The 16,320-nt window shown below is 52.4% G+C and overlaps 6 protein-coding genes across 6 annotated transcripts; 2 read left to right on the top strand and 4 right to left on the bottom strand.

Annotated features, from left to right (window-relative positions):
• Positions 1–392: 392 nt before the first annotated feature.
• Positions 393–1,192, top strand: Z520_11851 (uncharacterized protein; the record flags this gene model as incomplete). Its single annotated transcript, XM_016782339.1, has 3 exons — positions 393–474; positions 634–746; positions 800–1,192. The coding sequence occupies 3 exons, from the start codon at positions 393–395 to the stop codon at positions 1,190–1,192; spliced, it is 588 nt and encodes a 195-aa protein (XP_016626500.1).
• Positions 1,193–1,400: 208 nt separating this feature from the next.
• Z520_11850 (uncharacterized protein) lies at positions 1,401–2,483 on the bottom strand (the record flags this gene model as incomplete). Its single annotated transcript, XM_016782338.1, has 3 exons — positions 1,401–2,125; positions 2,179–2,412; positions 2,468–2,483. 3 exons carry the CDS (start codon positions 2,481–2,483, stop codon positions 1,401–1,403), a joined length of 975 nt encoding a protein of 324 aa, XP_016626499.1.
• A 1,452-nt stretch (positions 2,484–3,935) lies between these two features.
• Positions 3,936–5,032, top strand: Z520_11849 (uncharacterized protein; the record flags this gene model as incomplete). The annotated part of the gene is made up of 2 exons (XM_016782337.1): positions 3,936–4,881; positions 4,935–5,032. The coding sequence occupies 2 exons, from the start codon at positions 3,936–3,938 to the stop codon at positions 5,030–5,032; spliced, it is 1,044 nt and encodes a 347-aa protein (XP_016626498.1).
• A 745-nt stretch (positions 5,033–5,777) lies between these two features.
• Positions 5,778–6,886, bottom strand: Z520_11848 (uncharacterized protein; the record flags this gene model as incomplete). The annotated part of the gene is made up of 2 exons (XM_016782336.1): positions 5,778–5,981; positions 6,086–6,886. The coding sequence occupies 2 exons, from the start codon at positions 6,884–6,886 to the stop codon at positions 5,778–5,780; spliced, it is 1,005 nt and encodes a 334-aa protein (XP_016626497.1).
• Positions 6,887–7,830: 944 nt separating this feature from the next.
• Z520_11847 (uncharacterized protein) lies at positions 7,831–11,586 on the bottom strand (the record flags this gene model as incomplete). Its single annotated transcript, XM_016782335.1, has 2 exons — positions 7,831–8,349; positions 8,398–11,586. The coding sequence occupies 2 exons, from the start codon at positions 11,584–11,586 to the stop codon at positions 7,831–7,833; spliced, it is 3,708 nt and encodes a 1,235-aa protein (XP_016626496.1).
• Positions 11,587–14,027: 2,441 nt separating this feature from the next.
• Positions 14,028–15,443, bottom strand: Z520_11846 (uncharacterized protein; the record flags this gene model as incomplete). Its single annotated transcript, XM_016782334.1, has 1 exon — positions 14,028–15,443. One exon carries the CDS (start codon positions 15,441–15,443, stop codon positions 14,028–14,030), a length of 1,416 nt encoding a protein of 471 aa, XP_016626495.1.
• Between the last annotated feature and the right edge of the window lie 877 nt (positions 15,444–16,320).

Here is a 16,320-nt window from a genome sequence, read left to right as displayed (position 1 = left end):
GACAGAGGAGCGGATGGATGGGGTGAGTCGCGGAGAAACACTTTTAACACTTATCAATCATTCGAGCAGCAGCGAGCAAGTGACGTGAACGCGACGCGCTTTTCTAATTGCAAGTTAGCGTGATATTCTGCGGCCATACCGCCACACCCGCCACACCCGCCGCACTCACTGCACTCACTGCAGCACTAAGCCCACCGCCTTTGGCTCCAGCCTCCAGCCTCCAGCTGAGGCTCAGGTCAGCGTTGAAAGTTGAAACGGTTTCAAAATGTGCTGCCCCTCCAAACACTCCACACTCTCTTCCACTCGCCGTACAATCTTCCAAAGAACTCAACGACAACAACTTCTGTGACCGGGACAATTTGAATCGACAACATCGTCTTATATCAACGAACATGGCGGACGATCTCCAAGCCGAACATACACCAGGGTTCAAGGTGGGGGAGAAGAAGACGTTGGAGGAATATCAGAAATTGGGTGAGTTGCTTGTGTCTGCCATGTCATAATCACGCAGAGAAGAAGGACAAAGAGTGTGGAAATTACAAAAGGCTTTGAGACGGTTGCCATCATCAGAGACCTGTGTTCTCTTCTTAATTGACTCTGTGGCTATGCACTAACCTGCTCAATCCCCCTCAGACGCGGACGACGAGGCCATGAAGCGATACAAGGAATCACTGGGCCTGGGCGGAGGCACGCAAATTGGCGACCCTAACGACCCTCGCACATGCATCATTAAATCTCTTGCGTTGGTGAGCTTGTCCAAATCCACACTTTTTTCACGGTGCCTGACTAGAGGCCAAAGGAAGTCGAAGGCCGACCAGATATAATCATCGATCTAACTCAACCCGGAGCCCTCGAAACTCTTAACAAACACCCCTTCACCATCAAGGAAGGCTCCAAGTACCGCATGAAGGCCGTCTTCACTGTCCACCACGAGGTGCTTTCTGGTCTCAAGTATATCCAAGTTGTCAAGCGAAAAGGTATCCGTGTGAGCAAGGACCAGGAGATGATTGGCAGTTTTGCCCCCAACACCACCAACACACCCACATACACGAAGGTTTTCGCCGAAGAAGAGGCTCCTTCCGGCATGCTGGCTCGTGGCCATTACGAGGCAAGTACCAGGTTTGCTGATGACGACAACCGTACACATCTCGAGTTCGACTGGTCATTCGATATCGCCAAGGACTGGAAGTGATCGGGGTGTCCGTTTCGGGGCGCCCAATCTTCTTTTCCAGCATATCCGGCTTTGAGCCGAAGCTGCCGTCTTGCTGGCCGTGCCTTCGAGCCCCCAGCAGTTGAGAGCGACATCGGCCACGAATGCGTTGCGACTGGCTTGAGAGCTTGTGCTGTGCATGATGCATTGGAGACTCCAACATGACCCAACGAGCCAAATGATCCAAACACTAGAGAAAGTACTCAATGTGAGAACCTTGACCATCTTTTCCCTGCGTCTGTTGCTGCTGCTGCTGCTGCTCGTTTCGATGTATATCATTCTCCGGTGCCGCGTCGAAGATATTGAAGTAGCGGTCGCCGGCATCACTGACTTCAAGAACACTCGCTAGATTCCCGCAACGGTAGCAATAGTTCGGAGCACTCCAGACTGTGCTCAGACGGTCTTCATACAAGACCTGATAGCCTTCCTGACACAGCTGATGGGCGCGAAGGATATGAGACATGCTGTTGACTTGCAAGAACTTCTTCACCACATCGCCCCCGAAGGTATATCCAGCTCCTCTCGGCGAAAGCGAAAATTCATCTCGCTCCGGGTCGGGGTCTGACCATACCAAGTCCGCCATGGGTCCTTCGTGGGGGATTTCTCGGTATCTGTCAATGATTTTGATTTGGTCGATGGAGTGAATGGACGGAGAAAGGCCGCCGTGAACACAGAAGATCTGGTTGTTGATGACCACGCTCAGGGTAAGGAAATCGAACATGTCGGTGAAATAGTGCCAAACATTTGCATTGCCGTATTTTCGTGCGCACTCCGTGTAGAAGCCGTAAGATTGCGTGACGCCTCGTGATTCATGATTGCCTCGAATGAGATGGACGCGCTGGGGGTATCTTAACTTTAAGCAAACAAGAAGGGAAATCGTCTCGACGCTGAATAGACCACGGTCTACGTAGTCGCCTGCGTGGCCGGTTAGCAAAGAGGATATGGAACTGCATAGGCGACACGCATACCGAGGAAAAGGTAATTGGTATCTGGACAAAAGCCACCGATCTTGAAGATTTCCAGCATGTCAAAGAATTGGCCATGGATGTCGCCGACGACCGTGACAGGAGCCGATATGTGGACCACATTGCTCTCCTTCATCAACATCTCCTTTGCTTTTGCACATATTGCCTCGATCAGGGACTCGGCCAGAAGGTTTTTCTTGTACAGTTGCGCGATGCATTCATCGAGATCGATACTGGCTGCAGCGTTTCGTCATCAGCGATGTGCTGTCTATACGAACAGCAGGAGACCTACCAGGTAGACCAGGCATTGCAAAAAGGTATGCAGGCCTGCCACTGTTGCAGCCACAGGGTGGGAAGCAGTGGAGGGTTGAAGCGACTGCGCTTAAGACAAATTCTTTGAAACGTTGCAGGAGTCGCTGCGCTCTATCATGATGCCCAACTCCGGGGAAATGCTAGCAATGCTGCAGAGTGATGGAACATGAGGAACGCGGCATGAGTGGAGGGAAAGGAAGAGCCCAGGGAATTGGTACAGCTTTTGTTGCTGCAAGGAACCCAGGTTGTTGTAGGGTGAAGATGACGCCGCCGCCGCGGCGGCAGCAGCAGCAGCAACGGGCACGCGGCTTTCTGAAAGGGGCAATTGTCCACACTCTCCTTTCTAATTCATATGCTCACTTCATTGCCACTTCACTTTCCACCATCTTCATCCTGTATCTCAAGGCACTGACCGCTGGCCATCCCCAATTGTCCCTATGCACCTTGACCTTGATAACTCCCACAGATGCGGCCCTTTCTCTCGGTCGAAGTCTCCACAGCCGCTGGCATCTGCTGGTTCACAACCCCCAAGGAGCCTGCAATGAACCGTCAAAACTCGGTTACAAGCAGCTTTCGCCTCGTAGATCAAGAACCCATGCGCGTCAATTCTCTCGCGTATAGCACAGGATGGCAAGTGGCACTTGTCTCCACAAGCTCTAAGTTCCTCCGTCAGTACACTGTGGATGGCCGCTTCAACAATATAGAAAGCCAGAGGTTGCCTCTGCTTCTTTGTTCTCTGTTCTCTGTTCCCTGCCATGCACCACGACATTCACTTCCTATTACGTCTCAACGATCAAGACTTCTCTCAAAGCACTGTCAAGTCGACTTCTTCCCCTCCCATCACTCGCTTCGTTGGTGATTCTCGATTTCCTTTCCTTCAGCTTGCAAAGCTCTTCCCTCCAAATCCGTTGCCGCTTGCTAGTTATATTATTTTTCGCTTTGCCTTGGTCTTGCGGAGGAAATCATCAGTCGCTGTCCCATTGTCACACCCGTGGCTCATGATGGGACCCGATCCCCCCGAGAAGATACTGTCATGGCAGCATCAAGCGGTGGCAGAGCCTGTTAATAACACAAGCGGCCTCGCGGGTAGTTACTGCAATGGCAGAAGCCCTGTGTTGAGAGAAAGTCGCAGTGAAGAAGGCAACCACATCAACTCCTACGAAGGGTATGGCAGCTACCAGGCTGGTTGTAGCTGGTGAGTGACGCCCGCCTCCTTTGGTCGAGTCGACCTGTTGACAGTTTTCCAAAAAAGGACTCCCTGTCGAAGCCAAAGAGTTCAGTACACTGGACAGGTCATGCGCCTCGAAGCAGGATGTCGATATGATCAGAGCTACGACTTGTCTAGCAGTTCATGTTCTGGGAATCAATGGCAGTGCAGTGACCCTGATGGTCCAGAATTTGCGACAAGCTCATCGCCTCGCGTCACCTGTTCCGTATCTGCATCTTCCATGCATCCTGTTCAGTATCCGTCCCACCTGTGGCAACCCGTCTCCCATGTCCCAGAGACCGGCCATGTCCCCTTGGACGATGAACTCCAATTGCTCAACTTTGCCGATGATTTTAGCCTTGAGGCTGTAAAACAGCTCTCGCCGATCCAACGAAGAATCCAAGCCTTCGGCGCAACCATGGAAGAGAATGACTGGATGGAATCACAGCAAACAGTCATTGTCTCGAAATATTTCCGCAATACCAAAGACGCCACGTACTTCAAATCGGTGCGCGACACCGAACGCTGGCACTCTGTCAAGGACGATCCGGCTTTTGCAGACATTGCTACTCACGGAGCGATAGTGGCATTTGAGGAGCTTTACCAGCGCAAAGCGGACGCCATCGTTTCACGCTACAGCGTGGCCGAAGCTTACCACCGTCGCCAATCGAACTCATCCGCAGCCGACGATCAAGATGGGGATCAAAATTTTCCACCACATCAAGCGACTGGGATTGGCCTGTCTAAGGAGCAAGAAGAACGTCTGGCTGCTCTCGGAGTGACTGGTGATCCCAAACCAGTAACTCACATTCGCATTCCCAAGAAAGAAGAATGTCGGAGCCGGTCGCGGTCACCCGAAACGACAAGGCAGCCGAAACAAAGTGCGAGCTACCGTCAGCGACGCAAAAGCCTCGGGGTGGCGATGTCCAGCAATGAGAGTGGGAGAAACGACGTCGAGCTGGGATTCCAGCAGCGAGATCAGGAGAACCAGAACAGAGGCCAAGGCCAGGGATGTAAAAAGACGGAAGAAAAGAGCAAACAGCAACAGCAGCACAGCCGCAGACCATCCAGAAAAACCACCCGACGCCAACGCCAACGCCAACGCCAACGCCAACGTCGGCAATTGTCACGTCCCCAGTCACCCAATAATGCGTCAACAAAGGCCCTCGAATCTAGCCCCAGAAGAAGTATGTCAAGCACTCCCCCAACTACGGCCTGGAAGACTGACATTGTCAAAAAGTCTCCCAAGTGAGAGCTGACCACCAGCACCTGAAGAAACGCAAGGACGGTTCTTCCGCAAAAGGCGGCAAGAGTTCCAGCAAATCTATTGCACAATGACAGGTGGGGGACAATGATAGGCTCTTCAGTCCAGAGGAAGAAACAATAATCACACAACCAGCAGATAGGGCAAGAATTGTTCGAGTGCGTTGAGCCTCATAAGCGACTAGGATCTGGACCTCGTCTGGTGCTTCAAAAAAGGAAAAGGAAACGACTCCACGGTGACTGCTGGCTGGGACGATTTACATAGCTCCTACTGTGCCTTTTCTTTTGCGCCCTACAGCCTATCGTGGCTTGGCCTGTGAGAGGAGGCACGATCATCGTCCATGTGCAAGGATGCAGACGAGCTGTTCGAAAAAGAAAACAATATAGGCGAACACAAGCCCAGTCTACAAACTTGTCCCTTCACACGTCCCCCTCAGGTCAGGATATTCTCTATCTCTAGTGTAAAAGACAAACTTTGTTTCGTCTTCTCCCTGTTCCATTGGAAAATGGTATCAGTCTATATGATTTCTTAGATTCTGTACATTGTGCGCCATCAAGTCCGCAGGCGTTCTGGATCGACTCCCCATATCCCCTCAATTAACTACCTACCGTGACGGCTCTTGGGGTTCGGAAACAGATTCTCGAACACATTGGAAAAGTGTCTTTTTGGGATCCCCCATCTGGACGCTCTTCCCCTTCTTACCTCCATGCCGACAACACTGACGCTGTGACCGGCCTGGACGGAAAAGGGGTGAGTAGTCTGTTATCTTATGTTGATTTTCTATGCATGACTGTTGCAGATGCCTACGACCCACACATATTAGTATATCTTGAACGTGTTGGGGGAGTAGAGCCTGACCTGATGGTTCGGGAAGATCAACGAGTCCGCGAGCACGACATTTTCCCTCCTTCCGGCGGCAAACACAACAATCTCTGCGATGTCGTCGGGTGTAAGGGGCTCCACGCCCTTGTAGACTGCGTCGGCTTTGGACTTGTCACCGTAGAAGCGGACGACGGAGAATTCCTGCAGGCTCATGGCGACAGTCAGGTATCATTGGTCTCCGTATCAAGAGAGCCCTTCTGGGGACTTTGGGGGAGGAAAGGATAAGGAAAAAGGGGGGGACGTACAGTCTCGACCTGGCCTGGATCCACCTCGATGACTCGTATCCGAGTGGCAATCAACTCCCTCCTCAGCGCGTCTGTGAACGTCCTCACGGCGGCCTTGGTCGCACAGTAGATACTTCCGCCAGGGTAACCTTCCCTGCCTGCGATGGAGCCGATCATGATGACGTCCCCTCTACCGCCGACGTCTTCTCCATTATCTCCCTTTTTCGCCTTCATGATGGGCAGGACGGCCTGAGTCATGTTGATCAGGCCGGTGACATTCGTGGCGAACATGACCTCCATATCCTCGGCTTTGATGTCTGGCGCCTTATCCACGCCCTTGACCAGACCCGCGTTGTTCACCAGGACATCGATATCCCTAAACTCCTCGGGCAGGTTTCCCACAAAGCTGCCGACCTCGGCCGGGTTTGAAATGTCCAACTTGACAGGCAAGACCTTGACGCCGTCGCCGACTTCCTTGTTGATGTCCGCGGCGACTTGCTTGAGCGTCTCGACCCGGCGGGCGGTGATGATGATCTTGAGGTTCTGCGGCGACGTCCGGGCGAACTCCTGCGCGACGCTGCGGCCGATGCCGGACGAGGCGCCCGTGACGAGGATGGTCTTGCCCGACAGGCGTTTGCCCATGGCAGCGACGGAGGATGACATCCTGCGTATCGTCTGTACCGAGATCTTGAACTGTGGTCGGGACGCAGGGAGCGAGGTGAAGCGGTGCGGGGAACTGGTTGTCCAAGGTCTGCGCGCGGCGGCGGCGGGCAGGAAGCTGCGTGTAAGAGCTGTGAAGGTCGAAGTAAAGTGCGAAGGCATGTACAAGGACAATGGCTTCGGGATGTCAGATTGTAAGGGAAATGGCGGGTCAGTGAGGGTCAGAAATGCATTGGAATTTGGTAGTTGGTGGAGGTGGTGTTTGGTGTTTGGTGGTGAGGAGTGCGGAGTTGTCGCCGAGGCGGAGAAGCACGAACATGGCCTGGCCTGTCAGTCTGTCTGTATCGACGAGTGGATGTATCATGTACTAGGTAGATATCTGGCTATTATATCGGCAAAAAACGCCCATCAACCGCCGTATCCAGGAAAGGAGCCGGCAGCCTTGCAAGAGAATATCGACAGGCTTGCTATATAGAGCGTTATCTGATCTATACGAAAAGCTATCCACGCGTTTCGGAGGGATATGGAGATACCTAGTAGTTGGAGCGCACACAGAGAAAATAAAAAAACAAAGCCAGCCATATCCAATCCACGGGAATGGCCCTCTGTATTGATCCTCTCCAGGTCTCCATTATCCCGACTATCACTGGTTCATGCACCCCCAATCTCGCCCTTCCAGCAAAGCCACAAGACGCCGCCAGTCCTGGGGCAAGGAAAAGAGACTCCAACTCTCACAGGCACAACAGAATCCCCAATGCAGCCAGATTTCCATACCCACAAGCATGCAGAGCTTCGTTAACTTGACGTGGGCACATATCTCCTCGTCCAAATCCAATCCCACATGTCTTCGTCCTAACACCATATGCTTGCCAACATTATTCCCAGGCCATGCGCCGATTGATTTCATGTCGTCGGGCGTCCAACTCACAGGACGCAACACACACCACGAGGGTGTCCCATCACTCATGCATGCCAGTTGCTGCTGCATGGCGTGGTGCTAACCTCGTCCCTATAGCCAAAGCTGTCTCATCCCGGAGAAAACCATACCTTTGTTCCGGACAAAAGCAAAGTGTAACAGTGGATTCAGCCTTGGTGTATTGCTCAATTCACAGGAATCCCGATTCGGACAGTAGCCGAGCAATTTTCTCTTCTTCTCGCTCGCGTGGCTCAACCTTGAGACTCTGGGCGAACATGTCGTCGTGGGAGTCACCAGCATTCTTCATGTTCTCGGAAATCCACTCCTGCAATTCGGGAACTGGATGGAGACTATAAGGCACATTCTGATACTGTTGAATGTCTCTAATAACTTCGGCAGTCTTGGTCCGTTTGGCGAAATTGATCAACTCTGTGTTCTTGGTAAGTGACGGAATCCCATCCTCGATGAACGTCAAGTCGGTCAAATAGACACCCAAGAAGGGAATGCACGGCGGTGTTGCCTGGCGTAGTGTTTCGCGGTAAAGTGCAAAGTTCTTCGACGATGCTATCAGATTGCGCATGGACTCGAGGATTGCGTTTGTCTTGGGGTTGACAGATTGCCAGGTTCGACTCAGTCGGACTATGTGGGCAGTGCCGAGTGCTGAAATGATGGCTGTTACAGCCGAGAAATTGTTCAATATGCGGCATTGCTGTGTAGCACATTAGTACTGGTACATGGTCAAAACAGGCGAACTCACCTCGGCAATCAGCACAAAATGTTTGATGATAACCACTCTCTTCTTGACCTCTGATTGTGCCAAAATCATTGCAGAAACCCAATTAGTCAACTGGTTTGAGTGTAGAATGAGAGCTTGCACATTGGGAGCAGTATCGCTGCTGTCCGACTTGCTCTTCCTTTCCCATGTCTTGGCCAGACATTCTACCGGCTTGATCTTGCCATAGAGTTTCGATTCAATGATGGTCAGTTGCCGCGCAAATTCCTTAGGATCGATGTCCAGAAATTTGAGTTTCTTCATGTTCTTGGGTAGAATAGGAGCCGGGGCGGAATTAGTGAGAGTCAACACAAGCTTCTTGGACAACGCCTCTCCTCCTTTCAATCGCTGATCGATGATGGTGGTCAAAGCCTTTGCCAGCGGAATCTTTGTCGTGGTATATGTGCGGTTCGCAAAAGCCAGCATTCGTTCAAGTAATGCTTGACTATTGCCATCGTCGGCCTCCATCCAATATTGCTCCAGCCACGATTTGAGGATGTTCAATACTCGAAATCTCGCTGGCTTCTGCTTGTGCTCTTCCCAAATGGTATACTCGTCTCGATTTAAGCCGGCAGGTGGTTGAAGGTTGAACCGCCTCACCAGAAGCTCAAAGAGCTCCGAAGCTGACGTGAAAGAACGGTAGGTGAGTAAGAAGGTCGTCGTGAAGTTCGTATCCGGCCGATCATGTCGAGTAAGTTGCTCGACAAGGCCAGTAAGCGTGCCACTTTTGACTTGCGGAGGGTCGTTTTTGGTATCATAAGTAACTTCGTCCGCGTGGTCGAGCTGCAAATACCAGGGGACTTCGTCCGCGGGGAAGCTTGGCTCAACAGGGGCTTTGACGGGATTCAAATCCGGCGGGATTTGTCCAAAGAATTGCCTTGCTTTGTCCTTGGTTGGTGGTCGGCGCAGTTTATCTGCCATTGGATCCTCACCAAGCGTGTATGACTTTGACTGACCGACATCTGCCAGCGCAGGGCGCAGATTTGCAGCATGCTTCGAATCGGATCGAAGATGATGAGTCTGATAGGTTTCACCTCCGTCTGTCACGCGGTTCTCCCGCTTGTTAGTAGCCATAGCTGGATTAAGGGAGGTGGCAGGGAGCAATAGCTCCAACGCGTAGCCCACATTGGCCACGTGAGTGTCAAGCTGCTGGCAAGCAGTTCGCACGTTGTTAATGCGAATATCCAGCGATTCGCTACGAACTTCAGCCCATTCGTCCGGAAGTGGCGTAGTGACAGCCTGGCAAGTTGCCACCAATTCACCAATCGAATCATAGGCCTTTTGCTTCTGCGATCCAAAATCCACCAGTGATGGTTTCTGGAACACATTTCCCAGCACGGAGAGGTCGATAGACTCGACGTGGGAGATCCAGGGTCGAAACTGTTCGAGAACCAGTCCTGCTCCTTGACAGACCGTATCTCCGATCGCAGCTAGCCGCGCAGGAGTGACGATCTTCTCGGTGAGTACCAAAACCTCCTCAAGACGACGGATCGCAGCTGATAAATTCTTCTTGGAATCTTCGATGCGTCGAAGGAGGTTCGCGTCGAGTGGTTCGGATGGCCGGTAGCCGATCTCATCATTGGAATCCATAAACGAAACCTCATCCAAGTTTGTTTGGCTTTCGATATTGTTGTCTCGCCAGCTCCCTCCGACGGTACTGCCCATTATAAAGCCAGGGAACAATCGCGGAATCTCTTCGCCTCTCTGCTGCCGGGCTACCTCTACATAGCCATACACCCCATTCATCACACCATCGGCTTCTTGCAGACATTTTGGCAATGCGTCAGGCCCTGGCCAGTCGGCGGCGGCGATATGTGAGGACAGGACGAGTTTTGAGAACTTGGACATCATCTCCCGAAAGTGAGGATACAGTGCCTTGTTTGACGATATGATGGAAGGGTTTCCCGAGTGATTATCCGTAGTCCCTGATCCTGCGGCGAGCAGCATGCGAAGATGATCGGAAATGTCTTCTGCCCTTCGAACATAGTCTGCGCGCGCGCGGACGCGGATCGCATGACGATAGGCTTCAATTGCAGTGCGCATATTCTCCACCAAGGTGTTCCATGTGACAGCAGTGACACCTCCGTCGTCGAGGAAAAATCGGGGTGTGGGAGATTTGGACAGTTTTGGAGGCAGCCCTACGGCGAATGAAGTCGAGCTGGTGCCCAGAGGAGGCAGGGCCATTGACATATTGAGCTGAGACTCAAAGGTGGTGGTAAAAAGGTTGGGTGCTTGGCTTCCAAGTTGTCTGGCTGAACTTACGTTAAGGGAGTCCATGGAGGTTGAGGTTGAGATGCTAGCGGATGTCATAGAACCGGACCCTTTCTTGCGTGAAGACAGGAATGATTGTTCGCCATCAGCCTCAGAGGCAGATCCATCGTAGTCTTCTTCATTGTGCGCGTACCCTCCTGCCATCATCTCAGGCGGTGGCCTTGTTTGCTCCGGTACATGAAAATTGTTTCGATCGCGTGGTCCGCTCTCATCCGAACTTGTTGGCGTCTCCAACGGCAATTCCATTGTACTGACACCAGTGAGTGTGTTGAAATAGAACAATCGGCCATCCGGGGTCGCCTGAGGAACCCAAAACGCCGCCTCTTCCTGAGCCTGGGAATGGCCACCTTCGATCGGCAAGTCCGAGTCCTCATCTTGAGTGTGAGCGTCTGAATCTTCCTCGTCTTCATCATAGTCTTCCTCGGTGCCTGACCCGGTCTCACTCTCATCATGGACTCCCAGACCGGCCTCGCTCAGTTCGTCCAGATTTGTGATCTCGGCGGTATAATTGCTAGGGAACCAGCCCCGAACGTCGTTGATCACGCCATCCCACCAGCCACTCTCTAACTGGGTCAAGACCTGGATTATATCTCCCTGGCGAAAGCTCAAGCTGGTGTGGTCATCGGCTTCATAGTTATACAGGGCACGGACAAAGATAGGCGGTGGAGGTGGAGGCAGATCGGTGCTGGCGACATAGCTGTTCATAGCAGCCTGCTGAGCGCGGCGTCGTGGCGAGAGGCCACTCATGCCCGCGTGATGGACGCTTGATGATCTCGAACGGGAGGCAGAGTGGGAAGGCCGACTCGGTTCGGTGTATTGAAAGGCGGCGGCAAGGACTGAGCCTGATTTGGCTGAAGCACCTTGCGACGTCGAATCTTGTGTTCCCCTGCGCGAGGCTGACATTGCACCGGTGGTTTACCGACTCTCGAAGAGGATCTGAAGCGCCAAATGTTGCCTTTCAGAGCACAGCAAGGCGGGCAGGCTCTGCATATTCGGATGCTGCGACAAAACGTGGGCAAACGGAGAGGAGGCTAGGCAGTGGTTGTCGGCGGAGGAATATAGAGAGCAGAAATGGCGACGACCTTGTTACACATGAATCTGCCTCAATCGAAGGTAAGAAGGACTTTCTGGGGGTGTTGGTAGAGGTCAATGGAGTGCAATTCTGAAGTTCTGCGGTCTGTAGGACGGAGTAGGTTTGCAGTCTCTGGGTTCTCGTGCAGTGTGCAGGCTCGTTGGGTTATTGGGAGGAGTGAGTGGGCTCAGTGGAGTAAGGGCTGGATATGCCGCCCGATTGGATGTTTTGGGGTCTGCCCCTCAAGATGCACAGGGTCACTAGGCCTGTCAGTGCCCGTGGGTGGGCGTGGGTGCCTGTAAGCCAGACCTGGAGGTCGCCAGTGGTCGCCAGTGCGCGCCGAAGAGGCACCCAAGAGGTCAGAGCAACAGAGCAACAGAGCAACAGGCTGACTCGGCCGCTCGCTAGCGGCTATCTGCGAGAAGCTGTTGGTCGAACCAAGCCGACGACTATCGGTGTCAGCCCACACTCACAGAAGACAATTTACTGTGCAGACTCTCGACCAAAAAGGAGGAAGGAGGAGAGGGAAGATACGATACAGTAATACGACTAGATGTTCTACACTGGTGGATGACTAGTACCAGGTCCTCAAAGCTCTCTCGCTTGTGTCTCTTCGCCTCATTGATATAGGCAATTGGATTCTTGCTTGCCTTCGCCTCGCCAAGTGTGCAAACTACTAGCGACCTCGTTTATGCTTGATTCAGCTAAACCACTTGTCCGGGCTGAGCACCGCCCATTGACCTGAGGGGTTTCACGGGGTTCTACCAAATCAAGGGTGAATAATACGAGGATAAAACTCTCGCCCGCGTCAGTGACGCGCATTTCTCAGAGTGTTCAAAGTTCACATGCCTTCGTTTCCTCTCCTCAGTAGTCGATCGGAACCTTGTCTTTCCGTCCGTTTCGAGCCTTACCACTCACGACATGAAGAGATCTCGAGGTGGCTGAGCCCCATGTTGTGACTCGTGCGTCGTGACCGGGCGTCGCAGTATCTCCACCCACCGGTTTCAGGGAATGTTCGTTCAGAAATGATCATAGCAAGATCCTAATAAATTGTTCATATGGCTCTATACCATTCAAGACTCGAAAAGCAATTGTGTATTTCCTCTCTAACGAAAGAGCATGCCGTCTAGATGAACAGGTTTGGTTCGTGTCGCCGGTGGCATGGACAAGGATCAGGAGGGTTTCCGTGTCGCGTAACCGAGAGAGGCTTCTTCTCAGGGGCTCCAGGATACAAGTCGCGTGCCACAAAGTCTAAGATACGAGAATCCATGAGATGCAAGCATGCAACCTCTGCAATCTTCTCGTGAAGGAATAACGGTCGCGTGTCATTGAAGGATGCTGGTCTGCATCGTTTTGATGGGTCCAGCAGACACATTCGGCCTGAATTAAACCACTTGGTACCCAGCCTCGCCAGGTACCTACTAGGTAGCACGCCGACTTCAGAACTAAATGGCACAGTCTGATACTCAGTGCTGAATAACGACCAGGGGACCACCTAATTAGCGATAGCTAGTATCTAGTAATAAGTATAAGGATCCCGCTGTGCTCAAGAGTAGATAGAATGCACTCTATAAGTGAAGATAACCTAATAGCTAATAGTTAATCCCTTCTACTTTGCTACTACTGTCCTCTCTTCTCCTAAGACTTGTGCTATTTATTTTTGAAGTCGGCTTGCCAGGTAGAGAGCGAGGGTAGGTAGGTATAATACCAAGGCTCGCGGCGAATCAGCCTGCAGGTGGTGTGTGCCTCGCTGGATTTTCCGGCCGCCGTCTCTACCTAGGTACCTAATAGAGATGGTGACAGTATTTACCTCCCGACGGGACTTGTTACCTAGGTATGGGATTATGGATTGAAGCTATTTCATAGTTCTTCGAGGTCCTTTTTGCAGCTGGTGACGGTCTATTCTGTATATTCCGCCGTCGACTACTTGAGCTCCCTATCGTCCTTGAGTCTGCACCAGCTTGTCATTCCATTTCCACTGAAAAGTGCCAGCCGAACTCTGAGCATTGCAGGGAGTTAAGTGGGTCTTGGGATACGTTGGAGTCGTAGGGTGGCACAGTTGGTCACCGGCACAGTTTCTGGATGAGCTCTCAGAGGCTGTAGGTGGGCATGGTTGGCCCTATGGCTTCTGGGTTCAAACCTCCCAATCATTGATTTCCGCTGGAGGAAGAAAGCTGAACTCCCACGCTGTCGAGCCAGCGGAGAAGATACCTAGGTCGTCTCTCCCGTCCTTGAGATTCTTGTCGTTCGACCGTGAACCCATATATGTTTTTCAGCCAATGCCATTGAAATCGACGGCTGCCCACCACTTCTTCCTGAGCGCCTCACTTACCATGGTCAATTCATCCACCTTGCCAGCCTCTCGATCCCTCGCCTGCAAGAACTCGCACACTGCGTTATCGGCATCGCCTTCAGCATCATAGTAGAAGATCCCGGGCACGCTCTCGGGCGAATCAAACATCTGCCACGATCGATACTCTGGCGGAAGAGGCGGGAATTGTCCCATGACTTCACCGTTCTTCTCGAGGCCATGCGCTTCCGGTAGGGATGACGCGTTCCGCTTGAGCAGGTCCTCGGCATCAGAGCACATGTTCAACTCACCAGAGACAAGAGATACTTGTTGTTTGGTCCATGCTCTGGGTATCCGTTTCTGCTCGTAGATGGACACGGCTTCGGGAACGGTGAGCGCCCCGCGCACAACTTCACTCAGCACACGACCTAGGAAGACGCCATCCTCAATCGCTGTGGCTGCTCCCTGTCCCACGTGGTTCTGCATGCAATGAGCCGCGTCGCCCAGTAGAACCACGTTTCTGGCCTCGTTCGACCACCGGTCCATTAGAGGCATGACAAGAAGGGGCCATCGCTGCGTGTAGTTGACCAATTTGATGATAGATTGGATCGCTGGGCTGTAGTCCTTGTAGTAGCCTCTGAACTCGTCAATGTCGACTTCCTCCATCTTCTCAACGTAGTAGTCTTTGCAGAACGAAGTGACGACGTTTAGCTCTTTGCCACCGGAGAGTGGGTACGTCATTATATAGCCATTCGGCCCCGTCCACATATCCATTGTGTTGGTCAAAATGGATGCCGCTTCAGGAGCCTTGGTTCTGATCTCCTCGTAAGTAAGCACTCCGCGGTAGGCGGCAACTTTGGATGGGGCGCGAGGCTTGACTTCTGGAAAGAGATGTTGTCGGATGGTTGATTTGATGCCATCGCAGCCGATCACGAGGTCGAACGTGTAAGAGATTCCCTTAGTCGTGGTGACGGTCGCCGACTTTTCCGCGTATTTGAGCTCCTGGACCCGAGCTCCGACAATGATCTCGACTCCATGTCGGCGCGCGGATTCTGTAAGACCAGCATGTAAATGGTCTCGGCGAGCGATCAGGTGAGGAAAGCCAGTGAGCTTGTGGACTCGTTTGGGATCGACTCTCGTCACCACCTCGCCGTTGACACCCCATGTCCGCACTTCATCCACCTGAACCAAGTTCTCGCCGATGATCTCGTCCACACCCCAGCGGATGAGATACTTAGAGACGTTGGAAAACATATGGATGCCGGCTCCAATCTCGCCAAGTTCGGTTGCCGCCTCGAGAATCGTGACTTTGACTCCTCCTCGACGCAGTGCAATAGCCGCAGCAAGCCCTCCCATACCAGCACCAATTATCCCTGCGTGGACGGCGATGGGAGGCATCTCCGACGGGGTGCCTGTAGAGCGCAGATCAAGAGACACTTAGGTTTGGTGGGATTGGATGTCGTTTCCACAACGAGTCGAAGGACCTAGACAGCCTTACAGGCGGTACGCTCGCCGCTTTCAAAGTGTTCCAGTATCAACTCGTGGCGGTCTTTCAGTGGCTGAGGTGAGACTCCACCTTGAGCCGCAATTTGAGTCTTCAGCTGATAGCAGCGGGTGGTCCTCTCAGACATCTGTATCCCGAGAATGTAGGCATTTCGTGGAGAGCTCAGGAGATGGCCGTCGTTGAGATTCGCTAAGGAATCTTTTCCCGGGACGCCTGATGGGATGAGCAGGACAACGAGGATTGCGGATTTAGGCGACTGACGAAAGTCGCTGACGGCCGATGGGGTATTACCTACCTAGCGAGCTAGGTAATTGATGTTATTCTAAATTTGTGCAGTTGATATTACATGGAATTAGTTGTGGTTTCCTTTCCAGCCACGGGCTGCTCATAAAGTCCTGATGCCATTATTCACAAAAGAGCACAGCGTATGGTAGCTAAGAGTTCGCTGTATAGGCATCTGCGGCGTCTCGAGTCGGTACTGACCTCGAGCATGGATAACGGCGTAGGTACCTCGCACCTACCTAGGCCAAGCCGACTTCAGAAATAAATGGCACAGTCTGACACAGAGTGCTCGATAACGACGAGTAGGCCACCTATTTTGTGATAGTCAGTGCTAGTAATAAGTACGAGGATCCCGCTATACTCAAGAGCAGACAGGATATCCTTTGTGAGGGAAGATAATCTGATAGCTAATAGTTAATCACTCTACTTTGTTGGCGGCGTGCCCTCCCTTCGTAAGACTTGTGCCACTTATTTTTGAAGTCGGCTCGC

Source organism: Fonsecaea multimorphosa, assembly GCF_000836435.1.
Source record: "Fonsecaea multimorphosa CBS 102226 unplaced genomic scaffold supercont1.44, whole genome shotgun sequence".
Lineage (NCBI taxonomy): Eukaryota > Fungi > Ascomycota > Eurotiomycetes > Chaetothyriales > Herpotrichiellaceae > Fonsecaea > Fonsecaea multimorphosa.
Note: the sequence above shows the minus strand (reverse complement) of the source record. Positions and strands in the feature narration are given on the sequence as shown.